Genomic DNA, 27,709 nt, shown 5'->3' with positions numbered 1-27,709 from the left:
GACTGGAAATTAGGAGTCATGGAACTGTAGCATATCCTTTCTTATTCTTTTTGAGGATGACTATAGAACCAGGAAGCTTAAACCTTCCTTAAGTTATTTGGAAAGAGAATCGAATTAAAATGATCTATTATTTCTGAATCCAACTGCCATCAGAGTTGAATTGCTATTTTTTAAGAGGAAAAGAGGGAAACATTCCTGCCTTTGGAAGAAATGGTTTTTGATGGAGCTGGGACTCCTACATATTATTTTGATCATATGCCAAAACTAAAGTGTATCACCATTGACCTAATTATTAAATTGAAGACAGAAATATAAAAACTTTTTGGAAATCAACAAGAATAAATCTTGGAGTTTGGACCCCTGCCACAGGGCAGAAAACAACAAAAAAAAGGCATGATATTTTAGGATGACCTGGCCTTTGTCCAACATGATGTTTACCAGATTGATGAAATTTGCTAGCACAACAATACCATTCATCACTGAAACAACTAGAAAAAGAAGTACAATTCTTATTAGCCTTTATTTCAGAAATGACTTTCTGGTAATGTCTTAAATAGAGTTTTATTTACTTTAATTAATAACCCTATTATTAATTAAAGAAGATAAAGTTTCCTTTACTGAATTTGGAAGAGCAACTAAGTAATTCAGTCTAGCCTTGAAAATAATTGCATTTTGATGGAAGATTTAGAATTATATTAAAGAATGCTCATTGAAAAATAATTAAATTTAGGAAACCACTTTTTTCCTGTTACTATTGCTGAATAAATATTAACTCAAAACTTAGTGACTTAAAAAATAATTTTATTTTGCTCATGATTTAAGCTACAGGGAATTTGAGCAGGGCTTAAAAGGGCTGCTCTCACTTGCGGTCTCTCATGCATTTGTAGTCAGGTGTTGGCTGAGGCCATAGCCATGGGGAGGATGGCCCAGACTGGACCTAAGACAGCTCACTCTCATGACTGGCAGTTTGTTCTGCTGTTGCCTAGGAGCTCAGCTCTTCTGTCATCTGGAGTGTCTCACATGGCCTCTCCAGCATAGTGGTCTCAGTGTAGACAGACTTCTTACATGACCCCTTGATGGCCCGAGAGCGAGCATCCCAGAAGAATTGGGTAGCAGCTGAACAACCTTTTCTGACCTAGCTCTGGAAGTCATGCTCTGTCACCTTCACCACGTTCCATTAGTTCAGAGAGACAGCATAAGGCCATACCAGATTTGAAAGGACAGGAATTTGACTCCATCTTTTGATGGGGTTGGACAAGTGTGTATTGAATAAGAACATGTAAGATGGGAGATATAATTAATGCCAAGGAAGGCAGAAAGGATGGGAGGGAGGAAGGGAGGGAGGAAAAAAGGGAGGAAGGAAGGGAGGGAGGAAAAGAAAGAATATCCTAATATAAACAAAGACTGATATTTTACAGATTTGCAAGCCTGTAGGATTTGCCATAATTGAATTAGGGTTAAATTGACCGCGAACAGTTCTTTGGGGGGTCTAATTGTTTTTTGGGAATATGTGCCTACTAAACTGAGGGGTTATCATCCAAAGGTGGGGGGCTTGGTAGACGAGTTGTCCAAAGGTCTTGAACTTCATGGGAAAAATGATGACTATAACAAGCCCACAAAATGACTGACAAGAAAAACCAACTCAGAATCAAGTGCGTTAGGTGAAAAATCGGTGTGTGATAACAACTGAAAAATAGATTACAGCTTCCAGGATAATATGCGTTATAATTGTATTGTACAGAAAATAAAAAACAATCATTTGTCACAGACTTACAGACTAATAATCAGCAAGATAGAGTTTTACCCTCTCTTCTCATTATTATTATTATTATTTTTTGCGGTATGAGGGCCTCTCACTGTTGTGGCCTCTCCTGTTGCGGAGCACAGGCTCTGGACACACAGGCCCAGCGGCCATGGCTCACGGGCTCAGCCGCTCCGCGGCATGTGGGATCTTCCCAGACCGGGGCACGAACCCGTTTCCCCTGCATCGGCAGGCAGACTCTCAACCACTGTGCCACCAGGGAAGCCCTCTTCTCATTATTGATAATAATTACAGGTACCAGGAGTTGGGACCCTGCTATGCACTATAGTAGGAAATTATTTTATAGAATAGCTTGTTGAATTCTGAGCCAGTTGCATCCTAATAATTTGGGAGATTTATTATGAGAATATATACCTTTATGAAAGAAGAATGTGAAGAGATGATTGTAACAAAAAGCAGAAAAGATCTTGAAGCTATGGCCATGAACTTTTCACAATGGGACAACAGAATATACTATGATTTTAAAACTAATCAGTCAAAAATTTATTTCTGTACATAAGGCAGTAAGATCAAAGCTCTCATGAAAAATAGTCATTTGTCCCTACTTACCCAGAACTTACAGAAAAGAAAGAAAACTAAAATGTGGTATAATACATAAGTTGATAGATCAGAATTTTGGAGGAGTATGTTTTCTGGAGTGGTTATGACAAATATTATAGAGGGGGGTGGGGATAGTGGGTACACTTTAAAGGATTGTTAGAATGGAAATGGAAGAAAATGAGTGGGTGGAGTATTCCATAAAACAAATTATATGAACAAAATGAGTAGCTGGGAATAAGCACAGTATGTTCAGGGGACAGTGTAGATCAGCATCTTTTAAAAATATGTACATCGTTTCCATGCATCCATGGCATATCAGGTAGTTCTAGAGTGAGGACTCATGCATCTTGTTCTTGGTTTAGTTTAGCCATGAGGCACTGTGGAGAAGCCATTTAACTTCATTGGGTTTCTGTTCCTTTACCTATGAAAAGAGAGTATTAGACTGGCTTGAAAGTTCCTGATCTCTGGGACAAGTAAAATTTGTTGAATGTTGAACAAGTTACTTTCTTATGAAGGTCAAAACCAAATCCAACAAAAGAACAACAACCTGGCATCTGCTATCAGAATTATTTTTTAAAAGAAGGTATATTTAAAATGGAGGCAGGAGCTAGTCTCAGAAATATGTGTGTGTACATGTGTATGTGTGTCTAATAATTTATATTAAAACTAACCAAATTGCCCTCATAGTTTTCTGATTATGATATAGGCGGATAAGAACCTCATCATAGAGTCTACCTGATCAGAATTTGGAAACCACAGATTAGCTGATACTCAATGGTCCTTCCCTTTGTGACATTCTAAGAACTCATAGCTAGGATAATTTCCCCTTTGTATTCTGCCTATACTTTTTGAGTGAGCTACTTAATACCCCAATACCTTGTCTAGCCCTTAAATGTACAGCATGTTATTGGGTCTGATGTCAGAATAATTTTTGTTGGGGATACAAATAGGAATGATAGGGAAAAAAAATATCCTGTTGGAAGCCAGGAAATTAGGCTTTTCATCTGCATTTTGTCACTCCTAGCTACATGAGCTTGTTCATGTCACTAAACTTTTTCTAAAAATCATTTGAAAAAATGATATTATCATACTGCCTTACCTGTCTCATTGGATTGCCGTGAGGTAAATGAGATAACATATTTTCAATTTTTTTATAAATTGTAAAGCTAAATAAAGTTTTAATAATAAAGTGCTGATATGTGAAGTCCCTCAAATGAATATGAATTTTCTAGTAATTCAGAGAAGATTGTAGGATTATGATTTTAATCATTATAACAACTCTCTAAGAACTAAGCTGCAGAAACCACAAGCCTGGTTTTTTTTATGCTAAATCTTCATGGAAAAGATGTATATAATTCATCCCAAGCAGTTCCTGTTACTATAAAATTCTAGGATAACATAATCAAAATTGTCAGCCATCCAGATATATCATTTTCTCTTCACATCTGAAATGTATCTTCACTTTGGCATTGAACAATTGTTAAGGGGGCCACTATAATATAAGTTCAACAATGTATAAAACTAAGCATAAGTGGGAATTAAGACTTTGACAAAGAAGCCCATGAAGTAATGATGAAATGTAGGCAGTAACTTTTCTACAAATGAAAGGAAATGTGCCTTTTCTGCGTTGAAGAACACTAATTATCAAAGATTTGGCAGAAGTCTACCACTCTTAATTGCATGAAATTAGCAAACTGACATTTCTGAAAATGGCAGTGATCATGAGTGTATAGTGCAGTTAAATATCCTCCTACAAGGTAGCTGTTCTAGTGGTTTGCTGTTCATCGCTGAAAACACTTCATTTTGGTTATTTCTCTGTGAACTATTTCTGTAGTGAGTTCTTGGAATATATTTATGCCTGTGCAGAATCACCTGCACTTTGATATTCAAATTTATAACCATAGCTGATCACTGAATTGGGAACTAGACTTTTTGCCATTATCAACAGAACAGTGATAATGTGAACAAAAAAGATTTTTTTGGAAAGAAATCAGAAGTTGGTACTTCAGATACATTTTCTGTAATTTTCATGGCAATATGAAGATAGGAATATGGTTAGCATGATAATTTACCTGTATGCTTACGTAAGATTGAAAATTGAAAGGATATCTTCCCAACATAGCAGTTATTATATACCCTGTTTCAATTTTCCTTTTAATTGAAAACTGTAGATTGAACTCTTTTTTCCATGAGGATGTGGGCAATTTCTGTCTTGTTCCTGCTATATTTCCAGAGCCTAATAAATTAATGGTGTCTAAAAGGTATTCAATAAGATGTTATTGAATGAATGAAAGAACGATCTTCAGCACTTTAAGTCTAAGATATGATGGAGACGTTGAAAAGCATTTCTGATTTATGTTATGCAATCTTAAAATATGAAAATGACCATAGGAATTTGAGTTAATAAAATATCAAATTTTTGCTTACATCAATATGGAACAAAGCCAATGGAAGAAAGAAAGGAAAAAGGCTATATAATTTAATATTTTCTCCGTTAACATTCATAATAATTTATTTTAAATGCCATACCTTTTGAATAAAAGCAGTTTATCCTTATACATCTAGTTGAATGACTATTGAAATGTCTTTTTTTAATGCCATAAGCATTTGGTTTTTCAATGTGTTTACATTTATAAACTAAAAACAATAACTCAGTTATTTAGATCTAAATTTAAAGTCCAAAAGTAATGCTTCATATAATAATTTTTTTTTTTTTTTTTTTTGCGGTATGTGGGCCTCTCACTGCTGTGGCCTCTCCCATTGCGGAGCACGGGCTCCGGATGCGCAGGCTCAGCGGCCATGGCTCTCAGGCCCAGCTGCTCCACGGCATGTGGGATCTTCCCGGACCGGGGCACAAACCCGTGTCCCCTGCATCGGCAGGCGGACTCTCAACCACTGCGCCACCAGGGAAGCCCTGTTTATGATTTTTTTTTAAACTCATTTGACTTTGTTGGAAAAGATAGAACAGATATTTTAAACTACAGTTGATATAATTCCTAGAAGAAGAAAAATATGGTAGCAGTAAAACTATCACTGAAACACTGATTTCTCTGTAAACACATCCTTTGTGATTCTGTAGTAATGTGTCCCTTTTCACTGAGTGCACATTGCTTTTACTCTCATGCTAGGTCTGGACAAAGTGCCAAAAGATCTTCCCCCTGACACTGCACTGCTGGACCTGCAAAACAACAAAATAACTGAAATCAAAGATGGAGACTTTAAGAACCTGAAGAACCTTCATGTAAGAATTATTATTTATTTGAGTTATAACAAGATCTTACTCAAAGTATTTTTGAAAACAAAACTTAGGTAAGGCCAAGATTACCATATGGTAATAAATAAGCACATAAGTGTTTATTAAATTCTCTTTTTAGGGGGTGATAAAGGAGCAAAGCAACATGTTCATTAACCCCTAAAAAAACATCCAATTTTCTTACATATACCTCATATAACTTTAGTATTGGCTTTCTAAAAGATATGTTATATCTTAATCTTCTCACACATTTTATTGATTAAAATCTTTATCTTCCCAATTAGAATGTACTTCAATAGTGGAACAAAACACAAAATGGACTGATCTTAGTATTATTTTATTTCATTGTTTCTTTTGTTTTGTTTCATTCATTTTCTAAGACATGCAGATGGCTTTGTAAAGGCTCAAAGACTGACACCAAGAGAAAAAAATAAATGTCTATATAGCTATATAGTTTGCTTTGTATTTAAGATTATGCATGCTGCATCCTTATCTGTATCTGTGTTTTTATTCTGCTTTTTCACTTCCTTCTACTCTATTGTAATGTAACACATCCAGTCAGGATTCCAGCAGAAAAGATATGGCATGATCAAGGCAAGATTTAGTTATCAACTTTTTGACAGCCAAGATGAGAAAAGCAATAAACATTTGTCCATTAGGAGGAAATTTTACCAGACTTTTTTTTTTTTTTTTTTTTTGTGGTACGCGGGCCTCTCACTGCTGTGGCCTCATCCCGTTGCGGAGCACAGGCTCCAGACGCGCAGGCTCAGTGGCCATGGCTCACGGGCCTAGCCGCTCCGCGGCATGTGGGATCTTCCCGGACCGGGGCACGAACCCATGTCCCCTGCATCGGCAGGCGGACTCTCAACCACTGCGCCACCAGGGAAGCCCAATTTACCAGGTTTTTAAAAGGAAGCAAAGAATTTTTCCTTGAGATTTTAAGATTGCCCATGGAACAGTTAACAAAAATAATAGCAAGTTATAAAATGGCATCATCAAACTACTGAAGTATCCAACAATATAAGCACATTACGATATAAGTAGTGAATATTTAAGGCACTAAGTAAAAGAAGAAAAAGACATGCTCTTATATCAGGTTAGCCAGTTAATGTTTTGAGAGAATATGGAACAAAGGGGACATAGAGGATTAGCAGAATTTTGAAAGGAAGAGAAGCGTTTTCTGTGCAAGAGGAAAGGAAAGGCAGAAGAAAATGAGCAGCAGACAAAAAGAGAAGAGGGATAAAGTGAAAGATACAGGCTCCAAAGTAGTGGATGGTAAGGCTTGTGCTGGAGGTCTTGAACCCTGGACCAATGGGCTCCTTCTCCACTGACAGGCTACTGGACATGGGCCCCTACTCACCTTCTCTCTGCTTTCATGTTATGATTTCACTAGGAGTGAAACGATGGAGATACCAACAAAGTTTGTCAGTGAGTATTTAAACTATCATTGGAATAAGTTAAAAGAGGTGATAATAAAAAATGAATATATTAGTTTTAATAAACTAAAGTATTAAAAAGCTTCATTTTTTTTGCATAACTTTAGCCTAAAGCTACTTTTTTAAGGAAGGAGAATTCTCTTATACCCAACTTCCTGTATGTTTAAGTATAATCTCAATAATTTGTTTAAATTCCTCATACCTTAAGTAAGAGATACCTAGTTTCTGTGACATTCTCACTAAATCTGGTGTTTGTAACAATGTGTTCTTTCTTTTCCATGTGTCCTGCTAAGTATGTTTTTAGGCAACTTATCATCTTGGCAATCTCTTTCTTTCTGCTTTAAAGTATACACTGGAAGAAGACAGAGTTCATTAGAGCTTCTAACCATTTAGAGGATGTTAAACAGCTATCTTTCTCTTACTCTTTCATTCATGACCATTTCTATCCCTGTTATTATGCAAATAAACATCATAATTTCAGCCAGGAAAGCCACCCTTGAATGAGAAGGGAGAGAAATAAAAATTTACCAAGGATTAAAATAGAAAGGATTTAACAGAAAAATGTCACCTTTTTCTCAATAATTTTATTAATTTACAACCATGCCTCACTATGAGCAGTATATATTGCTTAAGAGTAGTTGTATACTTATATATAGCAGAAAAAATACATATTCTATAAAGTAATGGAAAATTCAGTATAACAATATCAACATTCAATATATTTCCTTTGAATTAAAGCTTAATAAATCTAATTTTAAAAGTTTTTAATTAAAAATAAACAAGGGCTTCCCTGGTGGCGCAGTGGTTGAGAGTCCGCCTGCCGATGCAGGGGATACGGGTTTGTGCCCCGGTCCGGGAAGATCCCACATGCCGCGGAGCGGCTGGGCCCGTGAGCCATGGCTGCTGAGCCTGCGCGTCCGGAGCCTGCGCTCCGCAACAGGAGAGGCCACAACAGTGAGAGGCCCGCGTACCACAAAAATAAATAAAACAAAGATTGAATAATAGCAAACACTTCTTTAGCCATTACTATATACTAGACACTGTACTTAATATCTTGTGTACATTAACTTATTTAATTCTTATAACTATTCTAATGAGGTAGACACTCTTGAGAACACGTTTAATACAGATGAGGATACTCAGGCGCAGTGAGGTTATGTTACTTGCTTACTGTCACACAACAAATAAGAGCCAGAGTTTGAGATCTAAACTGGGGAACAGTCTGGCTTGAGTCTGTGCACTTATAAATTGCCTGTAAATATTATAGTAACAATAAAATCCCTTAAACAACACCTGGTACAGTGTGAGCCCTACATAAATGGCTTTGGAGAAAATTGTACATACTGTTAAGTCGGGTTTCAACATTTTTTTTCAGTTTTATTGAAATATAATTGATATACAGCACTATATAACTTCAAGGAATACAGTATAATGACTTGACATACATATATTGCAAAATGATTACCATAATAAGTTTAATTAATATCCATCATCTCATACAGATATTTAAAAAAAGAAGAAAAACAAATGTTTTCCTTGTGACAAGAACTTTTAGGATTTATTCTCTTAGCAATATTCAGGCATACCACACAGCAGTGTTAACTATAGTCATCGTGTTGTACATTACATCCCCAGTACTTATTTGTCTTATAACTGTAAGTTTATACCTTTGACCACTTTCTTTGATGAAGGTGGTAAAAATGTTTTTACTCCCCCTTCCACTCTATTTCTATTGTCAGTCACTTTTTTCATCACCTCTCCCCTACCTACCAGGCTAGATCACTTTTCTTTAGTTACCAGAGAAGTAGGCAGTCCCGATTTTTTGAGCCTGGGCTTCAATTTCAGGTTAAATAGTACTCAAGGCATTTCCTGACCCTTGAGCAACAAGGTCTCTCCTAATTCGACTTCTCTCGGCCTCTTACCTAACTAATGATAATCCATTTCTGCTTGTGATTCTTTTTTTCATCAGCCGATCTCCTGAAGAATATCTGCGGTTCACCTTTGATTCTTTCTCTGTTTTGTCATTAACCAATGTAATTAGTCAGCTTTTTCCCATGTTGACATCTTTCCATTGCCTGTTATAATATTATAACTATGCTTTCTTAAATACATTTCCCTGTGTATGAAACTAACATTAACCATCTTTAGCAGTATTGTATATACATGAGTACCTTTTTTCACATATGGATCTGTTTTAGATGAAGCTCTAATTTATATATATCTTAACATTTTACATCATGATGACCAAAATGTGTATGGTTGATTCATTTTTCACATTTATTTTATTCTGAAAGTGGAGATGCTTTTTGCTGGACTAGACCTTTCAACCAACACTGCCATTTGAAAGGTGCTTTCTAAAGAAGCAGATGGAAATATGCTATATGCATGATCATTTTTTAATCATCACAACAACCCCCTGTAGGTGTTATTATAGTTTCTACCTTACTGAAGAAATAATTGGGAACAAATGTCACACCACCCCAAAATTTAGCAGCAGTTATTATTACTACAGCATACTCACCAGTAGAGACATTGTCTAGTTATTATCTAGGAAAAGAAGTAATATTTTATTACCTGAAATTTCAGATAACACATCAGCAGGTTGATTCTTCATAATAGGTTTCAACATTTAACGTAAAGTAAGACAGATTTTCAGACCACGTTTAATTCATTTAATTGTATCAGTCTTTCAGAATTTTCTTCCAGGGGTGGCAATTAAGGACAGCCTTTGCCTTTATAATTAAGCATCCACCATTTTGGCTGCCTTTTAATGATGCAAGTTCTCTCTTCTCTCCTCTAGCTCCGGCTTTTACTGATTTTCTGGACATTTTGCTTGTTAATATCAATTTCCTGTGACTTTAACCCTCATGGGTTTTTGAACTTTCTGTAATAGTCTTTGAAATTTCCTAGGATTTTGTTTTAATCAACCAATGTACCTGTTAGGATTAGTTAAAAGATTATGTATGGGCTTCCCTGGTGGCACAATGGTTGAGAGTCCGCCTGCCGATGCAGGGGGCACGGGTTCGTGCCCCGGTCCGGGAAGATCCCACATGCCGTGGAGCGGCTGGGCCTGTGAGCTATGGCCCCTGAGCCTGCGCATCCGGAGCCTGTGCTCCATAACGGGAGAGGCCACAACAGTGAGAGGCCCGTGTACCGCAAAAAAAAAAAAAAAAGATTATGTTACTTGTAATAAGTTTTAATTAGTCAAATAATGTGAACTATATGAGGATGTACATGGGTCATTAAACCAGCTGTTACCTTCAGAAAGTAGTCCTGCATTTCTGAGACAGAAAGTTCTCACTGTTCTATTACTCTAGTTCCTATTTTGCCCCTCTCCATTTTCATATGCTCCTAAAAATGTACTACAATTGAAAATACAAGTTTCTTAAACCTTGGTAAAATTATCCTAAATTCCTTAGGATTAGTTGATAAATTGACTTAAAATAATATCAGTGTTGTTCTGTATACATATAGATCATTGGAGGAGAATGAGGTAGTCCAAAAGTAGGTGTAGCAATATCTATAGTATAACAATAATGGATTACAAGTAACTTCCTATATGAATGGAACTCAGAAACATTTTTAAATTACCCCAAAAATAACATATTTGACTACATAAAACCCTTATATGTAAAAAGGGCAAAAACAGAAGAAAAATATATTGTCTCTGCATATCCTATTATCTATACCTTTATTCTATAAACCAGTTATTAAAATACATTAAAACTTAAGAAAAATGTGAAGTTTTGTGAGCAAGAAATCCTTTTCCTCCAAACAATAAATGGTAGCAAAATAAAAAAGGAAATTTGTTTAACCTCTCAAGTGACAAGGAAATGCAAAGTAAAGCAATGAGCTACAACATAATGTGCTAATTTGGCAAACTTTTGGAAGGCGATTATATCTAACTCTGTGAGGCTGCAAGAAAATTTTACTCTCTTGCATTGTTTGTGATGTTATAAATTAGTGCCACCCTTTTGTAGTGGAATCCATGACAACAGCCAATGAAGATGGACTTTTAGGTTGAAAAGCTGACTGCAGAATGGATGCCTGTGGCACATGATTCTTTTCAGGTCACTCTAGTAATTTCAATATTTTGGAGTATTTATTGTTTAAAAATTAAATATCTCTATCTCTATCTATCTATCTATCTATCTATAATCTGTATTTTTATCAAATTTTTCTCCCCTTTACTCCTGATGTTCAGGTCCTCATATGTTTTCAAGTAAAGGAATCAGATCGGTTTAATTTTTTTCTGATTTCTTCTAATTTTGCAGATTTCTCTGCTAGTCCCATGAATGGAATGAATAAACCACACACTTGCTTTACATACATATTTATGTGTGGAAGGTTTTGGAATTAAGATGTTGCTTTTGTTCACTGTCTACAGACGTTGATTCTTATCAACAACAAAATTAGCAAAATCAGCCCTGGGGCATTTGCACCTTTGGTGAAATTGGAACGACTTTATCTGTCCAAGAATCAACTGAAGGAACTGCCAGAGAAAATGCCCAAAACTCTTCAGGAGCTGCGTGTCCATGAGAACGAGATCACCAAAGTGCGAAAGTCTGTGCTCAATGGATTGAACCAGTTAATTGTCGTAGGTACAGATATTCTTATAACTCTAAGACCAGGCAGGATTCAAGGTTCACCTTAAGAGATTACAAGTAAGCTTTAGCTATAGGAAGGTAAATTAGCTAGAACTTACATGTCTTAAGACTATAGAAATAACAGTAGCCGGGCCAGGAGAAATGGGATTTTGAATCTGTGCCTTAAGACGTTTTTATTCTTGTCCTTGAGGATCTGAGAATGTGGAAGAAAGCTCTAGGGCTGATGCTACACTAGCTGCCGCATGCCCAAGGTACAGGATGGAATTAAGTAGTGCTTATTAGAGATATTTGGAGGATACCTTTCTGTTGTGGGAATTTGTTCTAGTCTGAACATCTATAAATCATTTGCCTTAAAATGTGTTCTAAAGCTTTTCTCTATGTGTGGTAAAATATTTGTAATTTTATAATTGGCTTAAAAAATCCTAGATTCAAATTATTTTAACAACATTTTAATATATCTTAGTAAAGTAATTGCTCCATAATAAGTGTGATTTATAAACACTTACTTTTATTGATTCTAGGCAGACCTGTGTATGGACCTTAAATAATTTTGTTGTTATCGTTTTTGTTACTATTGCTTTTTCATAAATCTTTGGGGTTTTTTGTTATTGTTCGTTTTTTGGTTCTTTTAATAAGGGAAATTTTTACCCCATTTGCCATCCCTTTGAGAAGCATGTCCTTTAATTTCTCTCTTGTTTTTCAGGCAAGTTGTTATTAACCCAAATTTCTTCTTGTTGAACAGACATTACTCTGACTTGCAATATCCTCAAATTGTCCTCTAAAAGCTTTGCACTTATTGCATTTGTAGAACTTGGCACCAACCCTCTGAAGAGCTCAGGCATTGAAAATGGAGCCTTCCAGGGAATGAAGAAGCTCTCCTACATCCGCATTGCTGACACCAATATAACCACCATCCCTCAAGGTGACGTAAATTCTCCAAAGCAATTTGAATATCTAAATCCAAAGGCTTTGACACTAAAAAATGGTTTTGGAAATTTGAATGGTGACTCAAGTGGCCATTCTCTATCCCTTGAAGTGTTTCTACTGAACCTAGCTGACCACTGGGCCCGCTAGGCTCACAGTAGAGATGGCTAGACTCTTTCACCTATAAAGTCTCTTACATCTAACATAAAATGTAGGTTAACACACAATGATTTTATGTTATGGAATTGTGACATCACAAAGAAAAAAAGTACAATTATTTAAAAAATAGAGTGCTTTAGTGGTAATTTGTTAAAAAAAAATGATACATGGAAGTACCTCTGATATTGAGCCAATTTTTACTTTGAGTCTCTAATCCCTTAGTGAATTCCTTTCCATCTTAGGACATTCTAGTCATTACTATCTGAATAACAGGACTCACAGTGGTCACATTCTTATTTAAGAGTGGTGGTGTGTGTTGTAAAGAGTGTGGATTTGGGGGTTCATTTGCGTGAGTTCAGACTGTCACTAATTGGCTCTACGATCTTGGACCAGTTATTCAACATCTATGACACATTTTTTAAATCTGTAAAGTGGTAATAATATTAACATCCACTTCACTGGGTTGTTTTAAAACTAAATAAATAGAGAAATATCTGGCCTGTAGATAAGTCGTGGATTAATATTACTTTCTATTATTCATTGAAAGTGTTTTAAACACTCCTTTTGCCTAGGCAAAGTACAAACACTGGAGACAGGGCAGTGAATAGGATGCAGACCTGCCTTCAAGGATCTTATTGCATAGAACAAAGACAGGCAAATAAACAGCAATCATCATAGTCACAGGGGTAAGCTCATCATGCTAAGGCTTAGCCAGGAGAGGCACATAAGCCAATCTTTGTGACAGAAAAGGCATCAAATCACCAAAACTAAGTTTCTCTAAGATTTACATTTTTCTGGTCCCAGGTTTTTCAGTCTCACAAAACTGCCTCTGTATTCTCAGATTTTCCCCTTAGTCTGGCCCCTCCTCACCTTAGATGTCTTATTCCTGAATTGGGTAGAAAATATAGGTACTTGCCCGCAGAAAACAATTTCCCTTTACTGTGCTTCCACAGAGACCTCCAGTCTAGAGAGTACGGAGTCCACAGAATGGTTCCTTACCACCCCTTGCCCTCTCCACAGTCTTTTTGCTACAAAGCATGTTTTTGACGCCCATTAATAGCAATTACTGGTGCAGATGATAGGTAGATAGATAGATAGATAGATAGAGGGAGATTGATTTATAGTTCACAAAGTACTTTCACATTGAGTCTCTGACGTGTTACATGTAACTAGTAATTTTTTAATCCCCAGTGCAAGGATTTTATATTTGTAAATATATTTTTAATTTATATTTACAATAGTATATTTTATTATATATATATACATATACATATAATTTTCTATATTTATCTTGCCTAAAGCCTTAGAGCTGTAGGAGGTGAAGTAAAGTAGCTAGAATTTAAAGTCCAGGTATTTTTCACTACTTGATGCTGCCAGATGATTTGCATTAAGTACAATCTTTGATTTTGCTGTCCTTCTAATTACATCTCCTAAATATACCTCAGTAACACATTTCATCACTTAGTGATCAGTTTTCCTTGATTTCTTATATGTGTCTATCCCTATGCTAGGTGCTCTTTTCTCATCTTCTCTAGCTTGCTTTTATTTACTCAACTCTTAATAATATTAAAATCATAGTAAGTAAGTTTTATTAAGCACTTGTGCCAAATGCTTTTCATGGCTTCTGTTATATGAATCTCAAAACAATCCTTTATAGTAATATTATCACACCTGTCTTATAAATGAGGAAAATAAGTCTTAAAGAGATAAAGTAAATTGTGACCAAGGCCTTAGAGCTAGGAAGTGGCACAGCTGGGTTGTGCTGGGCTGACATCAGGGCTCATGTGTTTGACCATTTCACTCTGCTGCCGTCTTAAGTCCTTCTTTCCTGTGAATATTTATGCCTGTGTCATGTATGAGTCTACCTTTCCTAGGCTGGGACCCTTATGCCTGGACGTCACCACTTTCCAGGAGTCTTAATTTCCATATATTATGTCCCATCACTGATGGACATGAAAAGGCCATGGAGGAGTAGAGAGATTATAAATTCACACTCTGGAGTTAGACCAACCTGGATGAGAGGCCTGACTCAATCATTTAGCTGTTCTGTGACTTCGGGCTAGTTATTCCACATCTCTAAAACCTCAGTTTTGTTACCTATAAAAGGAAGGTATTAGTGACACCTATCTTCTAGGATATTTGTGAGGATTAATAGATGTATCAATAAATAAGAATTGTAATATATAGAGAGAGTACTTGGCCCAAAGTAAGCTCTCAATATATTTTCTCTTAAAAATGGAAAAGGGGGCTTCCCTGGTGGCGCAGTGGTTGAGAGTCGGCCTGCCGATGCAGGGGACACGGGTTCGTGCCCCGGTCTGGGAAGATCCCACATGCCGCAGAGCGGCTGGGCCCGTGAGCCATGGCCGCTGAGTCTGCGCGTCCGGAGCCTGTGCTCCGCAACGGGAGAGGCCACAACAGTGAGAGGCCCGCGTACCGCAAAAAAAAAAAAAAAAAAATGGAAAAGGAAAAGAAAAAAAGTAATTTGGCTAAGTGCTATAGTGGCAAAGGCTAATGATATTCTTTATAAATTTGCCTCTCTCCATCCCAATGCAAAATTTCCTTCCACAGTCAAACTTCCCATAACTTTTTTTTTTGGAAACTGATGTCCCAAAAGGGAAGACACTTAGAAACAAGGTAAGAATGATGGATGCGATGATAACTGGTGTTCCAGAGACACTACATTTTTTTATTGTCTTTTCATAGTGATAGGGAAAAAAGGACATACACTCATTGCTTTGTTATATACTCACTTGCTTTCTTTATAGAAGTATTTTAAAAATCCACGTTTATTTATTCTAAGGAGACTCAAGTTGAAATCCCTTATTCCAAGAGTGACTGATTTCCTGACATTTACTCATAAGAATAATGCCATTGTTATTTCATTTCCTTCATTTAAGAACATGTTATTTTAACTCTCTTTGGCCATCTGGGAGCATATTACTTTCCCCACTTAGTAGCTAGAGAGCCTACAAAATGGGTAATTGTGAATCTGTTTCCTCATCGATGAAACGAGGTTAATGAAAAATAATTTATACATTGAAAAAAATTACATGAGCTAAGTTACGAAAATGCTAATCTCAGTGTTCAGCACATAACAGACATTTAGTAAGTAGAAGTTCCTTTCCTTAGTATGTCTCCCACACAAATCATACTACTATTGAGAAACTAATAGTCATTTTCAAATCAAATATGGAATAAACTTTTACATTAAATAGACGATCTTGACAGAATTCAGTGGGTTGCAATGAAAATTTCAGACCAAACATAACCTGTGATTTTCCAGTTTTATTCTTTATGGACAACCAACCAATACTATTGGGTTGGCCAAAAAGTTTGTTCGGGTTTTCCTGCAACATCTTACGGGAAAAACCCGAACGAACTTTTTGGCCAACCCAATTTGTGCTAAGCAGATGTTAGTTCTACATGTAACCAATTTGCTATTTTCTTTGTAGTTGTTGCTGTTCTTGTAAATGGAACAATATGCCATTTAAAATGCTGTATAAAAACCTAATAGAGCCGCAGATGGCAGGAGGAAATGAAAATAAGAGATTTAAACTTTTAAATTTACATTACTAAATTTTTAGAAGTCGTAGCCATTCACGAAGTACTATCCAGAGGTTTAGGGGATACTTTGGATTTAAAATTTTTTCCCCAGGTGCCCCACATATGGCAGATCACTTGATTATAGGTCTCTGTACTCGTCTTGTATAAAGAAACAGTTTTGATTTTAAAGGAACAAGTAAGTGTTAGCTCTTGCTACACACTGTATTACAGAGGCATTTGATGTTTTTATGGAAAACTTGATTAAAACTAAAGCCAGCACAGTATATAAGTGTTAGTTATTAATTATGCTCATTAATAAAATACCTGGTTAAGTTTGTTTATAGGTTGAACTTACACATAATCACTTTATTGTAGTGCAAATGCCCATCTCCTCATTTTACAGTTATTATCCTTTGTCAATGGCAGTGCTAGCCCATTAACACAGCTGTAAGAAACTAATGAGATTCAGGGTTTTTCTTCAGTTCTACAACTGTATCCTGACAGTGGCTAAGACAAAAATCTACTACATGATAAACCCAGTCCATGTTTTTGTCATAATAAATCTAGGAGCAAAGCAGAAAGGGCTTGTACTACTTCCCAAAACATATATTATTGTATAAAAGGGATGAAGGAAAAAGATGAAAAGCAAAACTGATGAATCAGATGCAAAGAAAATCCTTTGAAACTGTATGTCTTTTGGAAAATTGATGGCACATGTTCTCATTAAGTCTTTGTACATTCTCTAATTACAGTTATCTGCTAATTTAACTTCTTATATTTCCATATTGCAGATCTTCCTTCTTCCCTTACTGAATTACATCTTGATGGCAACAAAATCACCAAAGTTGATGCAGCTAGCCTGAAAGGACTGAATAATTTGGCTAAGTAATAATATTCTTTCATAACATTCTATCAGTAAAATGGCTAGGTATATTCGTGCCTGTATGCTCAGAATTAGAAACATGATGATTGATTCTTTTGCCTAAACCACATTTTTTGTTGTTGTTTCTACAAACCTCAAACTTCAGCTTGCCCAATTATTAATATTAAAAAAAACTAATGAAATAGTGTTCTTATCATAACCCCACCAAAATCACCCTTATTTTTTATGAATACCATATTGTTTTTAGATTAATTTAGATATATCATATGTACAAGATATTTGATTAAATCAGTATATTCATTCAATCTGTTCTAACTTGACTGTATGAAACAGAAGGCTAAGTAAATTATAACATAGTATTCAGAATTTGAAAATGTATTAAAATGAAAGCTACCAGACATGGGAATATTGGGCATCTCACACTACAGTACAGAATAGTTATCATGAGATTCTCTAATTCCTATTCTCTAAAGAGTTTAAAATGTCTCGGGACATTTAATGTACTCTAAAAAACCTTTTTTTCTGAGCCTTAACTTTTTTTTCCTTATGGATGATCACTAGTGCCCATCCTGCTTTCTAACCTAACTTCAGTCTTTCTGTATTTGCAATGTGGTGAAGCAATAAAAAAAGAGTGCTGGCAGACCCTTTCAGCTGTCTTCAAGAGCACTCTGCTCTTGATCCACACGTATTGCTGAATGTTCTTACAGAGAAGCACAGGGTTGTACCAAATTGGCTCTCCTTTTTTTGCATATAAATTTCATAGTGGATAAATAAATATAAAGCATATCATTTGTCTCTGAGAAATACCTAAGAGCAGATGGATATATAATGCAGTTTTTCCCATTTCTGTGGGTATCCCCCAGTGACCCAGTGGAGCGTGAGGCCTGAAGGTGTCATATGCATGTGACTATAGCTGCAATATATAACCCTGGTGTCTCAAATGATAAGAAATCCTTTATCTAAAGCTATTTTAATTACACTCTCTAATGAAGAATATATTTTTCGGGGCTTCCCTGGTGGCGCAGTGGTTGAGAATCTGCCTGCCAATGCAGGGGACACGGGTTCGAGCCCTGGTCTGGGAAGATCCCACATGCCACGGAGCAACTGGGCCCGTGAGCCACAATTACTGAGCCTGCGCGTCTGGAGCCTGTGTTCCGCAACAAGAGAGGCCGCGATAGTGAGAGGCCTGCGCACCGCGATGAAGAGTGGCCCCCGCTTGCCACAACTAGAGAAAGCCCTCACACAGAAACAAAGACCCAACACAGCCATAAATAAATAAATAAAAATTAAAAAAAAAAAAAAAAAAAAAAAAAAAAAAAGAATATATTTTTCAAAATACTGTTATGCAATACCTACCTTTCTATGTTGATTCGGTCTCTCTAGCTGGAGAAAACTGTAGGAAGATAAGTTGCATTGTTTATTGTGTAGAACTGTGTAGAACAATTGCATTGTTTATTGTGCATTGTGTAGAACTGTCTTTTGGACAGCTATTATTCTTGGATTATTATTATCATTAGGAGGAGGAAGAGGAGGAGTAGAAGTAGCAGTTGGGATTGACCATAGTATAAAATTCTAAATATGGTAAATCAGTCGTAATATTTGTGCCATTTTAGAAAAGCAAATTTATTTTATACTGAAAGTGGTATGGAGATTTTGAGTTTCCTCTCTTTAATATAAAATCATATGCTTTGTATTAAATAGAAGCATAGAAGTATAAAGAGCTAATAAACTTTGAAAAGGTCAATAGAAATGAAGATTTCTGTTTAAATGGATTTTGAATTCCATTCATTAAATCAGAGGAAAATACCTCATTGGCCAACAAACTTTCCCAACTCTTGACTTGACTAAATACATTTCTCTTTGGAATCAAATCCAGAAAAATCCATCTATTAAACCATCAAATCCTTATGTTTTTTGCTCCTCACTGATTTTGGAACATGAAGGGTATTTTGGTGATGAAAATCAAAACTGAGGAAAGGAGAAAAAAGCAGCCACTGATCTCAGAACATTGTTGCAGTGCAATTATTCCGATTAGTTACTAGGAACAAGTGAAGAGAAAATACTGTATGTCCCTCTGCAAAAAAATAAAGTGCTTTAATCAGGCAAACTTCCCTTTTCTTATTAAGCATATATATCATCATCTCCCTTAATAGGTGGAATATTCCTCAATGGAAAGAATCATGGTGGTTTTTGAGCCGTGTCTCCTCTGCCCTCACAAGCCTAGGATAAAAGTCTTTAACATAATAGGTTCTCAAAAACATTTGATGAGTGAATATAAATTAATCATTGAAAATGTAGTTTCCTTCAATAGATAATTAAGATTATTATATTCTAAGAAATGTATTAGCCCAAATTGGATATGGGATTTAGAGTGCTCTAAGAAATAGAGACATGATTCTGAAATAGAAAAGGAAAGACCAGAAACAAGAGATGAAAGTTTAAGACTGGGAAAAAACAAAATATTATGAGACAAGATGCCAGGTTGATAATCAATAGGTAAGACAAATCAACTGTGCTATTAATAGCCTAAAATCAGTACACTTTAATCTCAGTTATTTCAAATACCAAGTCATGATTAAAATTGGAAGACTTCTGTTACCTAAACCAACATCTAAATGCCAAAAGGGCTCAAAGATCTCAACTAGCTGAAAGCAAGCAGGAGTCATCCTACAAAAAGGACCCAAGTCTTTTTCACTAAATTTGAAGGAATCCAATAGATTCTTCCCCTTTCTCTTCCTAGGAACTTTCTGGTTCTCTTCCACAACCTTGTTGCCTCATCTCTCTCTGCCCTTTTGGATTGACAGAACCCTGGTTCTGACAGAGATTTATTCCTAGAATGTTGGGTACACAAGTTTTGTCTTCAAGTCAACTTTCCTGACTTTTGAATCCCATTTACTGTGAGGGGACATCACAGCTGCAGACTCTCACTGGTTAAACAAACATCTAATTTAAAAAAAATACAACCCAAAACCTTGAGTGGCATTGTATAAGAAATGTCAGAGGGGCCAAGATCAGGGTCAGAGATCAGGGCTCTAGAGGCCATAGCTCAGAGATCAGTGTCAAGAGGCCAAGAATGTTGGCACCAGGCATATTCTGACAGTTAACAGATGGTCACTGATAAACTCAAACAAATGTAAAATGCTAATTCTGTTAACCTTTGTGGCAGGTAGGTTTATTGACTCATTAGAACCTTTCACTTTTTATTTACAACAAATAAATTTTCATAATAAATATACAATTGCTTGGTTTACAAAGTGCTGGAAATGATAATGTTCCTTTCATTTTTCTCTCAAATGAATTCACTGTATTCATTATACAGTCAATTCAGCAGCTATTCATTGATCATATCAAGTTCTGTGTTAGTACTGGATATACCACAAGACAGTCACTTTTCTCAAGGCAAGACCCACAAGTACACAGTCCCTAGAGTTTTACAAGAGGGTGATAACAGGATGCTATATGAGCATTCACTAGGGGTACACTGTATCCAGTCTGGTACTGTCAGAGGAGTTTTAAAGAGGGTAACTCTGAGCTGAAGCCTTAAGAACAAATGAGCTCTATCCAACTCAGAAAGTTTGGAAAAATCACGTTAGGCAGAGGTAACAGTAAGTACAAAAACAAAACAAAACAAAATTCTTTTCCTATTGACTTGATTAATCACACAACGCCTGTAAGAAGGCATCCACGTGTAGTGTATCCATTCATTTCTCTTTTCTGTTGCAGGTTGGGACTGGGTTTCAACAGCATCTCTGCTGTCGACAATGACTCTCTGGCCAACACTCCTCATTTGAGGGAACTTCATTTGAACAACAACAAGCTTATCAAAGTGCCTGGTGGGCTGGCGGATCATAAGTACATCCAGGTAATGCAATGCCACTAACTATTGTGAGGGATATCTAGGGAGCAAATCCTCCCTACTCAGATGCTAGGAGGCAGGAAGCTTTGCTTAGAAATTCTTTTGCAGAGATATTTTTAATGTTTCTACATGTTCATTCTGGTTTTGTGAAATCTATAGGTTTAAATTAGTATTACTTTTTAAAAATTAGGACTACTGCCTTGAACTTACTATAATGCTTGCTTCCAGAATGTAATATTTTTTTTATGAAGCAGGGTAGTTTCAAGTCACAGATCAGTGTAACAAATACATACTTGTTGGAAAAGATGATACCATCTGTAGTGCATAGATATGGAATAAAATAGTAGTTGTAACTTTTAGCTTCAGCAGATGTCATATAGGTCAGAAGACAGTGTTTATCTATTGATAGTAGTGTGACTGACTGAATTAACTTTATACAAATTATCAAGTTATAGTGTATTCTTAAAGATAAGAAGATATGGTTCAGTGGCCCACTATGGTAATATAGCTTTACAGTCCATAAATCTATAAATGTAAAGCATGCTTACTACCTTAAATAATCATAGTAATTTCATATATAACAATATAAGATTTCCATTGTTACCTTGAGGAAATTAAACAAACACATTATTTAAATTATATATTTTTAAAAGATCAATAATGTGGCGATGGACAGATTTTACATATTTGTATATTTCTTCTAATTTTTCAGTTTTTTTAAAGATTGTATTTAAATTGTTTCTTTCAGGAATTTCAGTAGGTACTTAGTTAAATCATGGTGATTCAGAAACTGTGTCTTAAACTGACACTCTTTTACAGATAAAACCGTTTTATAAAGTTGACCTTTTGGTAATCTAGTATCTCAACTTCTTTGGGGTTCAAAATGGGTTTATCCTTTACTCTGCTGTCAACAGTGTCAATAAATTTCTGATCTCTTTTATTTTATTGAGTTGTGCCAAAAACTCCAAATTAAGTTTACACATCACAATTTACATTAGCTAGCTTTCAGTAAAGTGTAAGAATTCTACATATGAAGATGAAATTAAAGATGTTTCATTTCATGCTGATTCATTTTCAGTGGGTCTTTGGTGGTGGTAGCTTGGAGCCACAAGTAAAACCAAGATGCTTGGAAGACCTAATAAAAATAGCTAATGTTGTCATTATTAAGGTTTTTGTTGGTGGTGGGCTTTTTTGTTTGGTTGGTTTGGGTTTTGTTTTTAGATCTCAGAATAATAATTTTCATCTTCTTGATTACTGTTTTTCAAATTTTAGTCTGGACATATTACTGAGCTCATAAAATCAGTTTAATAGTTTCATTTGGAACATCCCATGGGATGGGATGGAATAAGTTGAATAGAATAGAAAATATCACTGTAATGGTAAGTATTTTATAAAATTTTTGTTTCATATGCATAGATCCATATATACTAAAGCTCAATATATAGTGTGTGTCTTACTGTGAGTCTCAGAGAAAAAATTCTAAAACATGCCATTTTGAAATCTTTGTTGAATATCAGCAAATCTCATGGACATTCACACAGAGCCCCACATTCAGAAGGACCTCACTCTTGGTTTTCAATCTCTAATTGGCATCCATGTACCCATTTTACCTGCATTTCTAGAGGGTCCCAGGGGTTTCACCTACTCTACTTTCTTGTCTGTATCTATATAGTCCAATTATTTTTAGCAAAATCATGTAATTATTCAACCATCACCACAATCCAGTTTTAGAACATTTTGATTACCTCCAAAATATCCCTTTTATATATTTCTACTTGTTCTTAATCTCATCCCCAGCCATGGGGAACCATTAATTTACTTTCTGTCTCTATGGATTTGCCTTTTCTAGACATTTCATATAAATGTAATCATACAATGTGTGGCTTTTGTGGCTGGTTTCTTTCACTTATCATAGTAATTTTAGGTCACCCATATGGTAGCGTGTGTCAGTAATTCATTCATTTTTATTGATGAATCGCATTTCATTGTATGGATATACCACATTTTGTTTGCTAGTACTACACCTTTTGATAACTGTAGGTTTTGATTATGTTTAGAAATTAGAAATGAAGGCCCTCTAACGTTGTTCTTATTTTTCAAAATTTTGGCTATTCTTGTTTCTTTGCATTCCATTCAGATTTTAGAACCAGCTTGTTCATTTCTTCTCAGATAGATTGCTAGGGCTTTGATAGGAATTGTGTTGAATTTGTAGATCAATTAAGGGAGAATTTTCCTTGTAATAACATTGAGTCTTCCAATGCACAAACATGGGATATCTCTCTATTTTGTCTTTATTTTCTCACAGCAATATTTTGGCATTTTTAGTGTGCAAGCTTTACAATTTTTTATTAAGTTTGTTCCTAAATTTTGGATTATTTTTGATGCTGTTGTGAATGAATTGTTTACCTTAATTTTATTTTTGAATTTTTTGTTGTTAGTTTATAGAAATTCAGTTGATTTTTGTGTATCTTTCTTCTACCCTAGTGCTGTACTGAAATTTTTAGTTGCAGCAATTTTTTGTGAATTCCTTTGGATATTCTACATTCAGGATCATGTAATTTGTAAATAAAGAGAATTTTAAGTATTCTTTTTTATTTGAATTCCTTTAATTTCTTTTCCTTACTTCATTGCATTGGCTAGAATCTCCAGTACAATATTGAATAGAAGTGATAAAATTAGACATCTTTGCTTGGTCCCTAGTTTAAAAGGGCAATCAACCTTTTGCCATTCAGCATGATGCTAGCTATAGGTGTTTTGTAGATGCTTTTTATCAAGTTAAAAATGTTCCCTTTGATTTCTAGTTTACTGAAAATTTTTATCATGAAAGCGTTTTTTCAAATGCTTTCTCTTTTCTATTGAGAAGATCATGTGATTCTGTCCTTTATTCCTTTAATATGCTATATTAAATTAATTGATTTCCAGTTAAATAAGTTTTACACCCTTGAGATAAATCATGCTTGGTCTTGGCCATGGTGAATAGTCCTTTTATAATCTGAGATACAGTTTCCTAATATTTTGTCATTTTTTGTCTATATAGGAGCTATTTAATTGTAGTTTTCTTTTTTGTGATGATTTTTGTTTGGCTTTAAGAAAATATTGACCTCATAGAACAGGTTGGAAATTTACTTTCCTTTTTACACAGACTAATACTTTCTTTATGTCTTGATACTTCCTTCTCTCGTTTTCACTATTAGCCATAAACTCTCACCAAACACCTCTCTCCTTTCTTGTTAATCACTTCTAAGAAATGGAGAATGGTCAATGACAAGAAGAAATTTTCAAAGTTTGAGAATCTCACACACACACACACCCACACACACACACACGAACCTCACAGATACTGTTTTGATTTTAATATTCCTTGTTTCTATTTTTGTAATACATCTATTGTTCTCCTTCTAAACCCTTTCTTAATCAAGACCCTTTTCACTAGCATATGAGTGCAAGTGTTCTGGTAGGTGGAACAATATTTCAAGTCAATTTTTTTTTTTTTTTTTTTTTGCGGTACGCGGGCCTCTTGCTGTTGTGGCCTCTCCCGTTGCGGAGCACAGGCTCCGGAAGTGCAGGCTCAGCGGCCACGGCTCACGGGCCTAGCCGCTCCGTGGCATGTGGGATCTTCCCAGACCGGGGCACAAACTCGTGTCCCCTGCATCGGCAGGCGGACTCTCAACCACTGCGTCACCAGGGAAGCCCTCAAGTCAATTATTTTAAGGGAGTACCTCATAGGTTTTATAGCTTGCTTTAGAAATTATTGCCTTAGCATTATATTTTAGCCTTGGTTTTATGATCAATTCACTTCTTATTCTTCAGAATTCACATATAAATAATGGGAGTAAAAACTCATTTCTATAATTCTTTTTAAGTCTGATATTAATTTCCCTAAGAAAATCTATGAACAAATTACCATTATCTTAAACATAACCATAAAATATATTTCAGAAAAAATTTCTGATGAACTATAACATTATATTCATTGAGCTGAATTTGTAACATAGAATACATTTTTGTTAAAAATTTCTAGGTCTATATATTCCAAATGCAGTGACATTCAAGTTTTTCTTAGAGTTTGTGATTTTTAATTTCGATTCTAATACTCTATACCCTCTCTTACTTCACTATATATTACTTCCTTATTTTATATAATTCATTAAAAGTTCTACCATTTTATCTTTGCCCTGAAAACATAACATTCCATGTAGACACAATTTATGAAATAGCCATGAATTCATTCATTTATTCATTCAACATATATTTGTTGAACACCTACTCTGTTCTAGTAGACACTGGAGATACAGTCATGAACAGGTTTCCTACCTCATAGAGCTTTTATTCTAGAGGAGGAAAACAGACAAAAAGCAAATATACGTATAATATGTTATATAGTGATCATTACGCTGAATAAAAATAAATAAATATAATTGGAACAGAAAATGGCAGAATGGGATAGTCAAGAAAGACTTCTTTGGTAAGGATAAATGAATTACATGAGTCAGTAAGACCTGGAGACATCTTGGAGAAGTTTATGCCAGAAGGAGGAAACAGTGTGTGTCAACCTGAGGAGGGACCATCCTCTAGAGAAGAGAAGCAAGTAGTTAGGGTGGTTGGATTGAACAGTGAGGAGAGATGAGCTCAGCATAGAAGGATGGCAGATCATGTAGGATTTGTCAGCCACTGTGAGAACTTTGGATTTTAGTCTGCATAAGATGGGAAGCTGCTGGGGTATTGAGGCAAAGATGATATAACTTGCTTACTTTTAAAAATAATTGGTGAAAGGAAGGAAGGAAGGAAAGAAGGAAGGGAGGCAGGCAGGAGGGAAGGAAGGAAGGGAGAAAAAGAAAAAGAAAGAAAGAACAGATTTCAAGAAGGCAAAAGAGGAAGCGGGAAGAACACTCAAGGCAACTTCAATAATCCAGAAGGAAATAATGGTGGCTTTGGATAAGACTGTAGGAGTAGATGTGGGGCAGAACTAGATTACATGTGCATTTTGAAGGCTGCACTAGTGGGATTTGTTGATGGTTGGGCAGAGACTATAAGAGACAGGGAGAGTCAAAGATAATGTCAATGTTTTTAGCCTGAGTCATCTGGAAAGACTGAAATGCCATATACTGAAATGAGGAAGACTAAGGGAGGGAAAAGCAAGATTAAAAAGAGAGAGAGAGGGCTTCCCTGGTGGCGCAGTGGTTGAGGGTCTGCCTGCGGATGCAGGGGACACGGGTTCGTGCCCCAGTCTGGGAAGATCCCACATGCCGCGGAGCGGCTGGGCCCGTGAGCCATGGCCACTGAGCCTGCGCGTCCGGAGCCTGTGCTCCGCAACGGGAGAGGCCACAACAGCGAGAGGCCCGCATACCGCAAAAAAAAAAAAGAGAGAGAAATCAAAAGTTTGGTTTGAGAAGTACTAAGTATTTAAACTGAAGGATGAATGTACTAAACAAGAATAAAGTATATACGTGTACGGTCTCAATATAGTTAGAGGAAAATAACCATGTGCCATTATTTTGGGTTGTAGGTTGTCTACCTTCATAACAACAACATCTCTGCCATCGGCCCTAACGACTTCTGCCCACCTGGATACAACACCAAAAAGGCTTCTTATTCCGGGGTGAGCCTTTTCAGCAACCCAGTCCAGTACTGGGAGATTCAGCCATCTACCTTCCGATGTGTCTATGTGCGCTCTGCCATTCAGCTCGGAAACTACAAGTAGCTCCCAAGAAAGCCCTCGTTTTTATAACCTGGCAAAATCCCGTTAACGTCACAGCTCAAAAAAAAAAAAAAAAAAAAAAGAAAGCTAGATACTGGAAACCTAACTGCAATGTGGATGTTTTTCCCACGTGACTTATTATGCGTAAAGCCAAATATGCAGTTTAAATAATTGTCTACAATAAAAAAAAATTTGCCTGCCATTTTCAGAATCCTTTTTTGAAGTTTATTATTGATGTTAACTGAGCTATTGCAGATATTCTTATTTCACTAAATGTAAAATTTGGAGTAAACAAATTAGTAGAGCTTTTAATTTCCAGAAGAAATCAGTAAAAATGGTATCAATCTTCTGTAACTCATAGGGGGGTTAGCACCTTTGACATAGTCTAGCAATAATGTATTCATCCCCATTATTACTGATAAAGCCTCATTTGAGTGTGTAAATTCAATACAGGCTATGTAAAATTTTTGCTAATGTCATTATTTTGAAAAAAAATAAATTCACAAGTACATTTTAAATTACTATTGTATAAAAAGCGTAATTGTAAATCTTCCCTAACCTCAATTTTCTGAAGAGAGTAAACATTGCTTTCTTGATAAAAACAGCACACTTTTTCAAGTTCTTAGGTATGCATTCTACCTCTGTCCTTCAACATTTGTGCATTATAACTTACTTTATCTATATTCAGTATTAAGCTGATAAGACACAAACTGACTTTCTCTTATTGGTCTAAAAAACCAATATTTTTAGTTACTAAATACTAGATCAATTTTAAAACTATTATGTGTGTAATCAGGCTGAGCATTTCTGTACTTACTAGATGTATTAGAAATATTTCCTGCATTTAGTTAAACCTTCGATTTTAAAATTCTTTTTCTGCAGGATTTAGAAATAACTATCAAAGCAGACCATTCAAAAAGCCTGGGGAATGGGCTGATTTACCAAGAGTAAATATTTATCCAAAACTACATTTATGCTATCACCATCT

At 35.7% G+C, this 27,709-nt stretch overlaps 1 protein-coding gene across 1 annotated transcript in view; it reads left to right on the top strand.

The window, feature by feature from the left end:
- Window positions 1–27,242, top strand: part of DCN (decorin) — a 34,237-nt gene extending 6,995 nt beyond the window's left edge. Inside the window, exons 3-8 of the mRNA XM_079714397.1 lie at window positions 5,491–5,603; window positions 11,439–11,652; window positions 12,467–12,580; window positions 17,076–17,169; window positions 20,891–21,029; window positions 26,530–27,242. Of these exons, the coding sequence (XP_079570523.1) occupies window positions 5,491–5,603; window positions 11,439–11,652; window positions 12,467–12,580; window positions 17,076–17,169; window positions 20,891–21,029; window positions 26,530–26,724 (869 nt within the window). The 3' untranslated portion in view covers window positions 26,725–27,242. The remainder of the gene's footprint in view (window positions 1–5,490; window positions 5,604–11,438; window positions 11,653–12,466; window positions 12,581–17,075; window positions 17,170–20,890; window positions 21,030–26,529) is intronic.
- The last annotated feature ends 467 nt before the right edge of the window (window positions 27,243–27,709 follow it).

This window comes from Hyperoodon ampullatus (genome assembly GCF_949752795.1).
Source record: "Hyperoodon ampullatus genome assembly, chromosome: 11".
Taxonomy (NCBI): Eukaryota; Metazoa; Chordata; class Mammalia; order Artiodactyla; family Ziphiidae; genus Hyperoodon; species Hyperoodon ampullatus.
This window is presented reverse-complemented; position numbering and strand designations above follow the sequence as displayed.